Source organism: Acanthisitta chloris, unplaced genomic scaffold (genome assembly GCF_000695815.1).
Source record: "Acanthisitta chloris isolate BGI_N310 unplaced genomic scaffold, ASM69581v1 scaffold6504, whole genome shotgun sequence".
In the NCBI taxonomy this organism is placed as follows: Eukaryota; Metazoa; Chordata; class Aves; order Passeriformes; family Acanthisittidae; genus Acanthisitta; species Acanthisitta chloris.
The window spans coordinates 608-15925 of record NW_008668675.1 but is presented as its reverse complement, the minus strand read 5'-3'; the positions used below and the strand labels follow the sequence as shown (position 1 = coordinate 15925).

Here is a 15318-nt window from a genome sequence, read left to right as displayed (position 1 = left end):
TTTTCCAACCCAGTGGATTCTATGATTGTATGATAGGATGTGAAAATGTTTGTACTGAGATGTTCTGGTGAGTCCATGTGCAAACCTGTCTGGAAATTTAACCATTTCTTAAGAGTCCTAAAAATAATTTTTCCGAGTGAAGAATTTACTTCCAGGCTGATAGAAAAACTCAATCTGTTAAGACTCTTAACATTCTTTAATTCCCTCCAGGACTTGGACACAGAAGAGCAGAAATCTAACAGCCTGAATTGCATTTCCACTACTGAGCAAGTAAGTTCTGCGGAGGAAGATGAGTCTCCATATATGCGAAAGAAGACTAAAATGGACAGAAAACCACGGAACAGCCTAACAGCCAAAGAATCAGTTTCTACAGACGGCGTGAACTCGCATTCACGCAAGAGCACACCAGACACTGCTGCGTACACGGACGACAGCAGGACAGCAGACACAGAGAGTGAGCCAGAGGAAGGTGAAATTACAGATTCTGAGTGTGAAACCTACAGTGAGGACGAGGAATTAACCAGTGAAGAAAGTAATGATTCAGAAGACTCAGAAAATGAAGGTGAATATTGTGGTTTATATGTCCTAGTACAGTATTTTTCCAGAGGCCTGTTAAGAACAAGTAGCAGTTTGGATAATTTTAAAAAAACATATAAAACACGTTATTTAAGACACTTTGAATTAAGTGCTACATGCTATTAGTGTTTCTTTCCTTCTCCTCACTTGCACAGAAGTAAGCAGTGGTGTTTTTATAAAAGCTGTTTATAACATCCTGTGCTTGTGTAGAAATCTCAGTGGCTGATTAAAATTTGGTTAGACTAGGATAGTGAAAGGAGAAAAGAAAGTCTGCTGTTAAAATATTCTAGAACAGAACTCAGAATAATTCTGTGTATTAACTGTTAGTATATACTATTTCTGATACTGTTCATAAACCATTGTATAATTTAATGCAAGATGAGTCTACTGTGATGAAAAGGAACTTGGAGTAATCAGTACTAGCTGAAATCCTATGTTGTGTGTATTCCAGTGGCAACATGTAAGAAATGGGTATAGAGGGGAAACCTGTGTACTGTTTTATACCACAGAAAGTGTTCTAAGTCCTTAACTCCTCAAGAATTCAAGGATCTCTTGCAAAAAAAAATAAAGAAATAAGTAAAGGTAACCTGTGAAAAGCTTAATGCAACCAATTGGAACTGCGTATATGCAAAGGATATACCAAATCACAGATGAAATACAACCTGTGGAAGACTGTACAGCAGTCTCTCTCCTGCTCACGGTTAAATAGTCAGTTTGTTTCTTATGTTTTCATTACTTAACTACTCAGATTCTAAGAAATTAATGCCAATCAAAATGTGCTGCTACCATTACTATCCAGTTCTCCAGTAATGCTGAAGTAATAAAAACTGGCGACAATTTCTCTTCCCCTAGTACCTTTTAAGCTAGTGTCTTCCCATCTTATCTCTGTTCCTAGCTGAGATTATTGGAGTCTGCAAATGTACATCCAAGTACAGAATTCGTACAGCTATTAGAATATAATATCTTGACAGATAATGGGGTGAATAAGCTTATGAATCTGGGCTCTATTCTTTTTTCTTATCTTGATGCATACTGCTATAAGAAAAAAACTAGCAAAAATGTATTTGACATAGAAGTTTTCAAATATAAAGTTCTACGTGCTTTAGTCCTGTGATGTGAATAAAAAGTGGTGCCTTTTCTCAGAGCAGAATTGTCTTCTAATCTGCTACAATTAATGACCCATAGATTTATAGTATGCTAGTAAATTCTCTGAATGGATTTATATTTCATTGCTGTAACCAAAGACTTGTGTACATGTAAATAAACAGAATCAGGAAAGCATTTGTAATGCTTTTAGTGTGCAGTCAGAAAGCCTTTGGAACAGTTTTCTCTCAGATGTGGTTATACATTTCTTTTCATGAAAGTTGCATGGCATTCAGACAGGTAATGGCTGAGTATATCAGGTGTTTGAAAACTATGGATTATAGGGGTAAAACTGTTATTTATTGGTAATAATGGTGGTTGTGGGGTATGTTTTTATCATTATAGAGGAAGAAAAGATCTGGCCTCCTTGCATCAGAGTAATTGTAATAAGATCACCAGTTCTACAGACTGGATCGCTTTATATTATCACAGCTGTGAAACCTGCTACCATTGGAAGGTAAAACTGATTGTGTTTGTTTTATATATGTATATATGAAATTACTTCACTTTGGAAGCTGTAGAAAGCGCTTAGGATTGCTTGTCCCTACTCTTCATGCTTATCCTCCCAGTATGCAGCAATTGTGAGGTGGTCTGAGTTCACAGAATCACATAATATTCAGAGTTGGAAGGGACTCATGAGAATCATCGAGTCTAACTCTTAGCCCTGCCCAGGACAACCCAGCAATCCACCCTGGACCTGAGAGCATTGTCCAAACACTCCTTGAGCTCTGTCAGGCTTGGGGCTGTGACCACTGCCCCAGGGAGCTGTTCCAGTGCTCAAACACCTCTGGGGGAAGAACCTGTTACTAATATCCAATGTAAACCCTCATGTCTTCACAATCCTCACAACTTCAGGCCATTCCCTTGGATCCTGTCACTGGTCACAGAGAGCAGAGGTCAGTGCTGTCCCTGCACTGCCCCTCAGGAGGGAGTTGTATACCGTGATGAGATCTGTCCTCAGTCTCCTCTTCTCCAGGCTGAACAGACCAAGTGTCCTCAGCTGCTCCTCATGGCTTCATGTCAAGGCCCTTTACTAACACCTGTTGGATTAGTCCACAGTAAGAAATTCAAGTCATGTCACATAACAGAATTTTGCCATGATAGCGTAACAGCATTAACACAGTTAATGCAGCTCAGCAGTTGTGAAAATTTATTAGTGATAACTTGATCTTGTCTGAGCCCTAATGACAGCAGGGCCGCACGTCTTTCTTTGAAAACTTGTTTTTTATAAAGTCAGTAAACTTTTCTGGGTCACTGAAGTAATTATTCTAGAAATGGAAGAACACCGTTGAGAAATTCAGGATCACAAGGAAGGGTATCCTAGACTTGGAATCATAGAAACATCAAAGTTGGAGGACACCTCTAAGATCATCAAGTCCAGCCATTAACCTGCCTGTGACTTCCTCACACCTTCAAATTTCAGTGAGATTTTTTCATTGTTTTTAGACAAGAAGTTCAATGCAATCAAGAAGTAACAGTTCTACATGGAATTTTCATATAGGTCCTTTGCTAGCTGCATTGCTTCTTCACCCCCTAGTATAAGAAACTAATACACAAATCCCTCCCTTCTACTCCAGTGTTTTTGACCAAAAAAAACAAAAACCAAAACAACCCCTGTAAGATTGCTCTTTCTTATATTACCTGCCTAATGCTGCCCAGAATTCACCCACAGCATTGAGCACTGATGCCAAGATGCACTGAAGAGCCTGAAGGATGCAGAGTTCACACTGTTATTACAAGTGTTGTGTGAGTATAAAAGTTCAGACAGGAATGTCAGGTTTATGGATAAGAATTTAATGTTACTGCTGTATCATCTACTCATTGCAGGTATAATTTATGCAAATGGAAGAAGGACCTGAAGCAAGTCTTTATATTGTGTATGTAGCAACACAGTGGTTTATATCTCTGAAGATTCCTAATAGCTTAGAAGAGAAACATGATATTAATTCTCATCTAAAATACACCTTTTTTAAGCCATTAATTAGACTTATTTCTGCTTGGTTGTAATTTGTATATGAACTTGCCTTTTCAGAGAAAAAGATGTTGGACACACACTTCAAATTCCTGAAGTTGGAGTCAGTAAGGTAACTCTTGTTTGTGTCTGCTTAAAGCTAGATCAGCAGAAATAAATGTGTGAATGAAGCTTTAGATTTGATGGCATTAAATTTGGAAAATCTTACATTAATTTTTGGAAAGAACTTTCAGAGTGGGATGTGGTTTTGCCACATTTGAATTGACAAAGAGGAAAACACACAGTATTTTGTCTGTGTGTCCTTACACTGTATGGGAACTTAACCCAAACAAAAGTTTGTTTTCAGAGTCTAGAAAACCTAAATACTTGTTTAAATCCACTTTTTACTAATACTTTTTACTAATCCATAGTGTAATGCATAGTAAAAAAAATTGTATTTGGAATCTTGAATTTCATAGTTACTGAACTTGAGAACTTCCTACTCTGTTGAGTACTAATAGTAGATAAAATATTTATGTCAACTAGTAATAACTTTGTTATAAAGTAATGCAATCCTTGCAGTTATGCTCAGAGCAAAAGAGTTTATTTTTCTTCAAGGCAACTGTGTGTAAATGTCTAACTGATGTACAAGGAGTTAAAAAAATTAACAGAATTCCTTTCAATGGTAGATTGAATGGAGAATTTTTGTTCTGGTTAAGAGAGATTAAAGCTATGTTATCTGTTTTGCTAAATACTTTAACACAGACCCTAAATATAGCACTCTTAATAAAAGAACAATGTAGATTGACAAACACGTGTCATCTAAACAAAAAAACCTGCTGAAAACGTCTCTAAGTCCAAGTATCTCATGAAAAATGTCTATTTCAGGTGATAGTTCTGATTAATCAACCATATATCATAATGAGTAATTTCCAGAGTACATATTTCCCTGCTACTAATTACTTTTTTTTCAGGCATGTATGTGAAACTGGGTGAATAAAGCAGCCAAAAGACTTTTATTTTTCTGTGATGTTACCATTTTAATACTTCACAGGCACTGACAGTTTATGTAAGAAGTTACTTCACTTTTCAGATAAGGAGTTAAAGGCAGAAAGATAAATGACATATCTGTAGAAACAAGAAGTTATGTACCAGTTTTTTCCTCACGGTTCATAGTTCATAGCTGTGGACAACTTATTAAATTATCTGTTGAATGAACTAGTCAGTCTTCATTATTATGGGAGTATTCCTTTATAAATTCTAGCTAGTCTACAAAAAAACTATTTTGATTATTTTTATTTGCATTTACTGAATGTAGCAACTGCTGTTGCTCAAAGATAAGAAGATAATTGGCTTTGAGGTAACACCTTCTTCCCAGATTGATTCTTGTGGATTTTTTCCTTTACTATAGCAAAATGTATCTTTGCTTGTCAAATTTGAAACAGTCACTTGTTTTAGACTCACTGTTTTTACTGGAAGTCTGAGTAGGCTGGAAAAGTTGGTACTTTGGTTTGTTCAGTCTATATTGGAGGTAGTTAGTGTCTGTCTGTGTGTGTTTGGTAAGGAGTTGTGTTTTCTCTGTTCTGTCTGGGTTTGGGAGCAATACCTATATGGAACTGCAACAACACCACAAGCAAACAAAATCAATATCAGAAAGGGTATGAAGGAAACAGCAAGTGATGACTAGTCACTGTGTCCTGGGTATTAAATTATGCAGGTAATTTTTACAAAAATGTGGCATTTAGGGAGCTATTTCAGATATGAAAGACCAAGTAACCTGGAGTGGTACAATGAGATCAGATTTTGGTTTTATTGAGAGTATTGTGGCGTATTTTGAAAGCAAAAAAGCCTGTTATTTGTAGGAAGAGTTAAAAATGCTGCATCACTGAATCTTGCAGTTCTTTTAAATTCCACATTGGAAGTACAGAGTTTTCCAGTACTGAATCAGTTTATGGTCGAAATAGTTAATTATTAATAGTACTTGAGCTCATGCTGTTGTGGCCCATCCAGTTACATTTCACATGGATGAAATCATAAGGTGTGGAATACTCCATTAGCTTAAGAGTACCAGAGTACTTAACTGAAATGTTACGGCCTGGACATTAGGCCCAAGCCAGAGTTGACCTATAGATGAATCGTGACCATCTTGTGATTGTGCTAGTTGGGCAAACTGCTAATAATTGATACAGATTTAGCAAGCTATTTATGTTAGTTGTTGTTATGAGTGAACAAGCTGCTTGATCTTGAACAAAGGAAGCTCCAAGGCCATGCAGCTTCCTGCAACATACTTTAGGAAACTCCACCAACCATGTCCTGGGCTCTGGCCAAGCTCCAGCCACAGGTGATTGGAGAGGAGTACCAGCAGATGGTTTTCTGCATCAAACCAAAACCAATGCAGGTTATTTTTAGCCTATTGATTTGGCCTATAAAAGCTAGAGCCTCTTGCAGCTCTGAGTAGACACACTGCGTAGGACTTCCCAGTTGTGGGAAAGGCTCTCCAAACCCTCATTGCAACCAGGGTCTGGGGGGGGTGGGAAAGTATTGGGGCAATTGGTAATGTATCTTTCTTAATCACTGTTATTTCCTGTGTGTAGTAATGATTAATTGCATTGCCTTTCTTATTGTCTTTGTTGGTTGTGCTGTTTGTATTAGAGCTTAGTAAACTAACCTTATATGTGAATATATTGTTGATTTTTCGATTATCTTAAAACACCAATAGTAAAATAAACCTATTTTTGTTGGTGTCTGTGCTATTTCTGTTGTCCCTGTCAATTGGCAGAACATTAACTTGGAGTATTTAACTTAACTTGGAGTACTTGACTTAAAAGTACTTAACTTAAGAGTACCAGTCCTCATTTAAAAGGTCTCAAAATACATTCTGAAATCTTACTTTAAAATTTAAATTGTGAAGTATTTGCTTAACAAAAACATTTCACTTAGTCCTCTGTTTATCAGTTCCATGCAGAAGTGTATTTTGACCATGATTTGCAAAACTATGTTCTTGTGGATCAAGGCAGTCAGAATGGAACAGTTGTTAATGGGAATCAGATTCTCCAGGTGAGTGCCTATGGTTATAATACCTGTATGTTGAACTGTAGTCTTGTGGTCATTTTAAATGTGTTATGGCAAACCACTAACAATGCTACTGTGTGGCTTCTTTCATGCATCAATGTCTTCCTTGGTTCCCTTCTGGTTTTAGGGCCAGTTACAGTACTTCATTTAGTTTATAGTATGAGAAATCCACTGTGGTTGCAGTTGCTAAAGAAGGGTTGGAAGGAATCTCACAGATCATCTAGTCCCAACCCCCTGCCCTGGGCAGGGACACATCCCACCACACCAGGTTGCTCAAGGCTTCATCCAGCCTGGCCTTGAACACTGCCAGGGTTGGGGCAGCCACCACATCCCTGGGCAACCTGTGCCAGTGTCTCACCACCCTCACAGGAAAAACATTTTTTCTCACATCTAACCTAGACTTCCCCTCCTTCAGTTTGAACCTGTTACCCCTTGTCCTGTCACTGCAGCTCCTAACACAGAGTCCCTCTCTGGCTCCTTGTAGCCCCTTCAGATATTGAAAAGTTGCTATGAGGTCTCCACACAGTCTTCTCTTCTCCAGGCTGAACAGCCCCAACTCCCTCAGCCTGTCCTCATAGGGGAGATGCTCCAGTCCTCTTACCAACTTCATGGCCTCCTCTGGACTTGCTCCAACAGTTCCATGTCCTTCTTATGCTGAGGACACCAGAACTGTGTGCAGTATTCCGTTTGGATTCTCACAAGAGCAGAGGGGAAGAATCACCTCTTTTGACCTGCTGTCACACTCTTTGAAATACCCACTGTATCTGCATTTGTGAGACCAAGCTGGATTACTACATTAAAAGCAAATAGACTTTGTGTCCTTCATGAGTAACTAATTAACGTGGCTATCAAACTTCCTTTTGCTGCAGCCCAAAACAAAATGTGATCCCTACATCTTGGAGCATGGAGATGAGGTGAAGATTGGTGAAACTGTGCTTTCTTTTCATATCCATCCTGGCAGTGATACTTGTGATGGATGTGAACCAGGACAAGTCAGAGCACATCTTCGCCTGGACAGGAAAAAGGAATCTTCTGGTTAGTCCTGTTATCACAGGATGTTTTTTATTCTGGCTGTTTACTGTATAAACATAATTATTACTTCAGTTTCCTTCTAGTTTTCTTGTCAGCTGGGAATAGTTATACATAATTATGTATTTCCTTCTTGGTATATGTCTGTGTTTAGACATACATCTAGGTAATCTGCTTAACATTATGTTAGAACAAAAATTCTTAGACTTGTCTTATGTATCAAAACATTGGTACATTAGTAATTGACAATTCGGTCTTGTGTTCTTCCTTTTAGTTTGTCCAGCGCTTAGCAAAGAAGAGAGAGAGTTAGTCAGAAGAAAAGCATTAAAACAAATACGGGTAAAATATGGTTTACAGGTGAGTTCACAGTAGAAGTTGATTAAGCTTTTGAAATCTTGGGATTCCTGTTGGGTTTTTGTAATACTTTGTGATTCCTATTTTATGCCACAAACTCGAATTGAATAAGGGAGGTTTTCAAATGCACTCAAATTTGAGCCTGGTAGTTTAACTGAAGCTTGGCTTTTGTACCCTAAATAAAAAGTCTTTACAAACCTGTACAGAGAGAGATGATGGTAAGAAGGCATGAAAGTTCCATTGGAACTTTAGGAAAAGGTCATGGAATCATAGAATCAGCCAGGTTGGAAAGGACCTCCAAGATCATCAAGTGCAACCCTACTGTGGTTACTAGACCATGGTACTAAATGCCACATCCAGTCTCAGCTTGAAAACCTCCAGGGATGGTGAATCCACCACCTCCCTGGGCAGCCCATTCCAATGTCTGATCACTCTCTCCGTAAAAAACCTCTTCCTTATATCCAACCTAACCCTCCCCTGGCAGAGCTTGAGTCTGTGCCCTCTTGTCCTCCTGCTAGTTGCCTGGCAGAAGAGACCAACCCCCACCTGACTCCAACCTCCTGTCAGGGAGTTGTAGAGGGTGATAAGGTCTCCCCTGAGCCTCCTCTTCTTCAGGCTGAACACCCCCAGCTCCCTCAGCCTCTGCTCATGGCACTTGTGCTCGAGTCCCTTCACCAGCCTCGTTGCTCTTCTCTGGACCTGCTCCAGCACCTCAATGTCCCTCCTCAACTGAGGGGCCCAGAACTGCACACAGTACTCAAGGTGTGGCCTCACCAGCGCTGAGTCCAGGGGCAGAATCACCTCCCTGGTCCTGCTGACCACACTGTTCCTGATCCAGGCCAGGATGCCATTGGCCTTCTTAGCCACCTGAGCACACTGCTGGCTCATGTTCAGCTTCCTGTCTAATCCATACTCCCACATCCTTCCAGTATGTACAATATTCCTAATCCTTTTAAGGTTAAGATTTCACAAGGCATTTCTGTTTGCATTTCTGCCAGTGAAGTTTGCACTGTATTGCTGTGCTGTCTCTAATTTGGAAAGGAAAAGTCCTGATCAATTGAAAAAATGATGGAAGGAAGAGGGAATTTTTTCAAGTTTTTAAGTCCATGGAAGAATGCCAATGTGACCATAGAGGGAATGTAATATATAGGTATTCAAGTTCCTTCTGGTTTAGAGATAGTTGTACGTATGGGGTTACATCTAGCATACGTAGTAAGTATTCATGTAGAGAAGAGAGTGCCACTGTTTCTCTCAAACTCTTGAGAGTAGTATTGATACAGAACCTGTAGATATGCTTAGTTCTGTCATCTGTTCTGAAAAAACAGTTGCTGAGGAATAGGCTAGATGTTTGTATAAAGCCCTGTGACACGTCCACGTGGTTTTCTGCTCAGTATAGGGAGATTGATTCCTCATGCCAAGAGAAGATTCAAGAGAATCTGTTGTTTTATGCACAGCTTCTGTGAAATTACTGAATTTGGCTATGTTACATTATTATATGATGACAATAACATGCCTTATAGAGGTATGGCTGTAAGATCAGAAAGTACCCAGTGAGACCTATAGTATTCTGTTATAAGACTTAGAATTAATGAAATATGCTGAAGCTGCCTTACTTTTGGAGGGAAAATGTTATAAAAAATGAAGAATTTAAACCCTGCTTTCTTTGTCCTGATGGAATTAAATCTCCTTGTGAAGAATACAGAGTATGAAGACAACAAAGCAGTGAAGAATCCAAAGTACAAAGACAGAGCAGGAAAACGCAGGGAGACCTTTGGAAGTGAAGGAACTTTCCAGAGAGATGATAGTCCAGCTTCTGTTCATATGTAAGTTGGGGTGGGTGTAGGAGGTTGCATCCCTCATGCCCTTCTCTAGTGAATCTTTAAAAAGTGATTGTAAGGTATCAGTTTGTCAACAGCAGTTTGTTAGATTACGAATTACTTGTGTATACAACATGTTAGGAGAGGTAGAAAATTGTAAGTTATTCACACTTCCCATTTCACATCTCTTTTGTTAACCCCTTATCTTCCATACAGAATTCAGCCTGGCAGTAAGGATGCTTAGATACCTTCCTTACCAACTCAAACAGAGCAGAGAACTCAGCTGCACTACTGATGTGTTCACAGTGTCTGTTTTTCAAGTGGCTCAGTTTTTGTGCTTCCTATTCAGTCCTGGTAATACTACACATGCAGATTTTTCACCTGCAGCTACTTTCACTGTCAATATCCATCCTGTCATAGGACAGGTATTTACATCCCTCTTAAATGACATTTACTTTAATCTTCCTCTTCAGTTCTTACTTTGCCTCTGTCATTGTACTTGGGGTGGGTTTTTTATAAGAGACATGAACTTGTAGGAGCTTGTAAACAAATAAAAGGAAGTGTGAGACAATGAAATAGGTGTGTCAGGAATGGTTTGGCAGCAATGCTGCCTTTTCCCTAGTGCAGTCATTTCCCACCCACCCATGATGTATCTTAACTCCTGAAGCAACCAAGTTGTTTAGAAGGAGTTTGAAGAAAGGTGGTATTGACCAGAGGCTTTGAATAGTTTTGTTAACCAAAGATATTCATGGAGGAACTTGGAAAAGGAGCACTAAGGTCTTCTGGATAGCTCTTGATGGAAGTAGGAACAGCAGAGTAATTGATTCGTGGTTTCTAGAGCACATACATTTCTGTCATTCAGTATTTCAGAGCATTCTCTGTATATTAACTCTTGCTAATCAGTTCTCTCAAACTCTCTTCAAAGTGAAATCAGCAACAGCAACAAAGGGCATAAAATGTTGGAGAAGATGGGATGGAAGAAGGGAGAAGGCCTGGGCAAGGATGGTGGTGGTATGAAGGATCCGGTAGGTCTTTCTGGTTTCTACTTGAAACAAAAAGAGCAGAAATGTATTTGCAGTGAAAAATGTCTAATTGTATGTCATTATTCACTTTCAAAATCATGGTTAGGAAGGAATAAATAATCTCAGTAGGACTAATCTCCAATAATTTTTTACTTGACTAGTGAAGTAGTTTGAAATGTTTCAATGGGTGTTGTCTCTTCAGTGGGAAATGTCAGGGGTGTCTGTGTTTGTCAGGAAACTAAGCAAGGAGGACATATGATCCTATACATGGACATAAAGACATACATAGCTTCTAGCCTTTGAATTAATAATCTCAGATTTGAGTACAATGTCTGGAGGAAGATTGACATCATTTAAGTGATGTGAATTCAAGATGGGCTTAGGGTGGAATTCTTCACTTTCTCTGAGGGTGATGTAGCACAAAAATCAAGATGGTTGGCCACGAGAGGGGAAGAAACTAGCTGGTGTGGCCACCAAGCTGTGGACCTCTGTGTCAGCCCTATTAGTCCCACTTTTTGCTACCAGAGATGTGTTGTCTTCTGGCAGTAGTGCTGCTCAGAGCCACACTATGCCTTGTATTGTCCAACTACCCAGCACAGGGATCATGTGCTGCTCACTCAGTGAGGTGTATTTCACAGTGATGTCAGTGGCAGGTGACATCATTCAGCTCTCTAGATCATAGTTCTGGAGGTGGTGATTTGACACATCATCGAATGGTACTGTTCACATATGATTTAGGTGTATTAGAGAAGGTGTGAAAGAGAAGTTCTTGGGGAGTGAGGGGTGGAATCTGTACTAAAAAAAGTAAGATTTGAAGCATTTAGAATACCTAACTTGCAGTTACAATAATATTTAATGTATTTCACAGATCCAACTTGAGCTCCATCAGATGCATGCAGGTTTAGGTGCCAGCAGACCATCCTCAATTGATGTTCAGCTCATCCAGAGCAAGAATAAAAAGAACTGGGATAAAGCAAGAGAGAGGTTTGCTGAAAACTTCCAAGACTCTAAACCACAAAAGGATACACCCAAGAATACACCTTGGGTTAGAGGGACTGTAGAGTAAAGTGTCTGGTCCCACAGCAGAGTAATTCCTGAATGTAAATAGCTGGGAGAGAATTTATTTTTATTCTTTTTTGCTTTTGCTAAAGCAGAAGTTTGGTGATATGTAAAATACAGTTGTGGAAAAAAATTATGCAATATTAACTCTGTTATGTTGATTTGTTTTCTGTAGTCCTCATGCTTTTATAAAAAACACATTTTTAATATGAAATGAATGGAGTTTAGAGGGATATTCAAATACAAATACTTGAAAGTGATTCTCACTATGAGGAGGAAGTTTCTTCCATTGTGTTTTTAAACTTCACAGAGAGTTACACAAAACATCTGTTAAATTTAAAAGATACAACTAACATTTGAACAGTGGTTTAAAAGCAAGCTCCAACAAACAAAATCCCCCAGACTCCTACCAACAGAGTATCATATGCTGTTTTTTCATGGTTGACATGAAATTCAAGGGCAAGTGCAGGTCCTGCACCTGGGGAGGAATAACCCTGAGCACCAGTACAGCCTGGGGCTGACCTGCTGGAGAACAGCTCTGTGAATGACCTGGGGGTCCTGGTGGGCAACAAGCTGTCCATGAGCCAGCAGTGTGTCCTGGGGGCCAAGAAAGCCAATGGAATCCTAGGGTGCGTTAGGAAGAACATTGCCAACAGGTTGAGGGAGGTGATCCTGGCTCTCTGCTCAGCCCTGATGAGGCACATTGTGTCCAGTTCTGGGCTCATCAGGACAAGAGGGGCATGGAGCTCCTGGATCAGGTCCAGCAGAAGAAGGCAACAAAGATGATGAGGGGACTGCAGCATCTCTTACGAGGAAAGGCTGAGGGAGCTGGTCCTGTTCAGTCTCAAAGAGAGACAGAGATGTCATCAATATCTGTCAGTATTTGAAGGGACAGTGCCAAGAGGATCGATCAGGCTCTACTCCCTGGTGCTGAGCAGCAGGACAAGAGACAATGGGCAGACTGATACACAGGGAGTTCCACCTGAATGCAAGGAAGAACTAATTTACTGTGCAATAACCAAGTACTGGAACAGATTTCCCAGAGAGAGTGTGGATTCTCTCTCACTGGAGATATCCCAGAACCATCTGGACACAATTCTGTGCCATGTGCTCTGGGATGGCCCTGCTGGAGCAGGGACGTTGGACCAGATGAGCCACTGTGATCCCTTCCAGCCTGACCTATCCTGTGAAATGCTCAGCAAGAGGTACAGCACTCTTTAAATTCACACAGTTCAGTACTAGTTTCATGTCTCATCTTAAGGGGGGAAAAGCTTGTTTTTAAATGCTTCAACAGTACTGTTCAAAAATACAGTACTCCATGAAATAAACTACCAGCATTAGTGAAGAAAACAATGTTCATAGACAGCTTGTAGCAAAATTTTCTTCTGTGAAGAACTTGAGATTTGTTTAGTAAATCTGTATCAAGCCTTTAAAGAGGAGGTGTGCTTAGAAAACTGCTGTCTGTTTGTATGTATTAAATTCTTTTTCTGGTATATCCATTGCTGGCAATGGAGTTTATGCCAGAAAACAACCAACCACACAAACAACTGATTTCTGATGGGGATACCTTGCCAAACTGAAGCCAAAAGCTTGGTATTTATTGAATGTTCCTAAACACAATAAATCATTGTCAATTTAAGCAGCTTCTTTAAGTGCTTCTTGATACTATCTTGTGCATATGCTGGATAGAACTTAATCCCACTCCGGTCAAATTCTGGTATTTGTCCAAGTAAAGGAAACTTGGTAGTCCCACAGTTCTGTTGGATCACACGTGCAACTGTCAAGGGTGTAAAACCAGGGCAAGTTACCAGCCATTAGTCCATCTGAGACACACACAATATAAACCAAAAGGTCCTAGCACCACAAGTTTATCAGCCTGAAGCTGAACACTTTACTTCTGGAGTACAGAGTTGAAGTTAGTTATCCACACTCAATGCCTGCAGCAGTATTGTTTACTTAAAATTAGGTCACTGCCTTTATAAGCAGCTACTTTTCTACTGGTTTAGTGATAGTCATGGATTATTGCTGTTGCAATAATGTAAAAGTATTGCTGCATTATATACTTTGCTGTTGCATTGCTTTTCATTGACAACTTCACATTTTTAGAGGCCATTTCTAGCTGTGAAAAAATGTTGCACTGTATGAAACAGCTTATGTTAAGTGTCAGTTCAACATGTCTCTAAAAAGGACAAAAGATCCTGTATGCTAAAAGGAAGTTTTTGCCTTTTTTTATTTGACCTCTGTAGTCTTTACAGTAAAACAAACTATATATCTTAATTTGAAATGAGTAGGAAGCTTAACTTCCCCTCTCCCCGGTTGCTCAGCTCCAAGAAAAGTAAATCACTGACTTTGCATTTCATAAAGTCCTTGAATTAAGGCATCATTTGCCCTGTGTGAGAGGCACGGGCTCATGCAGTCAGGTACTGATTGCTTTCACTGCTGCAGATTCTTCCTTCAGCTGCTTTCATGCAAAGGGTTGAAGCTTAGTCTCAGTTCAGCCTTGGTGTGACAAATCCCATTCTCCCTTGATGCTGCCTAGGAAAGTGGAAAAAGCAGTGCCATTAACACACAGAGATGATTAATAAAACAACTGAAAATGAGGTCTGACTAATCCTGATCAAGCAGCTGCATGAATTGAGGAGGAAGGCATGAATTGAGCTAAAAAGGGCTTTTCATCCCTTACCTTAATGACCTTTTAGAAAGTTTTAGGTATAAATAAGTCCGGTGAAAGACACCAGTGATGTGCAAGTCTTATGTGCAATGGCAGTGCTGCTTTCCCTCATGTCAGGAGGGGAACACGAGCTGCTGTTGCACTGAAGTAATTTTGGAGGATATAACCAGTAAGATACAGCATAAAGTTCAACTGTCTTACCTTCTCAATCCTCCAGCCATCATTGTCTTTTTTCCAACTTACGATATTTAGAGTTCCTTTTTTTTAATACATCCAAAGTGAAAAGTTTTAGCAGTTTTCTGTATATATAAATAGTGCAAGTGAATACATAAAGTTCTTAAGAATAAAATTACATGCATCTGTTTATTTAAACAAACTGTTTTCTGTAGTGCTAATAGTGAATTTTGCCAACTTACCCAAAATATTTCTGAAATTTGAAATAAATTAAGAACCGCAGGTACATTCTCAAGTGCTGAACAATCCAGCTAGCTCATAAAAACTGGGAACTCACTCATGGTTGTGTGACAGACACTCGACTAAACACCTATGCCAGCATGGGCTCTTAATTATACACATCTTAACTGCTTTTACAAGACATACTGTAGATAAAACTGGGGCTTCTGC

General features: G+C 39.5%; 1 protein-coding gene across 1 annotated transcript; it reads left to right on the top strand.

Moving 5' to 3' along the window:
• Positions 1 to 210: 210 nt before the first annotated feature.
• AGGF1 (angiogenic factor with G patch and FHA domains 1) lies at positions 211 to 12030 on the top strand (the record flags this gene model as incomplete). Its single annotated transcript, XM_009072992.1, has 9 exons — positions 211 to 562; positions 2065 to 2176; positions 3752 to 3803; positions 6626 to 6727; positions 7612 to 7777; positions 8046 to 8128; positions 9821 to 9948; positions 10868 to 10967; positions 11833 to 12030. Coding segments are annotated over 9 exons (1293 nt in total), but the record flags the coding sequence as incomplete, so codon positions are not given.
• Between the last annotated feature and the right edge of the window lie 3288 nt (positions 12031 to 15318).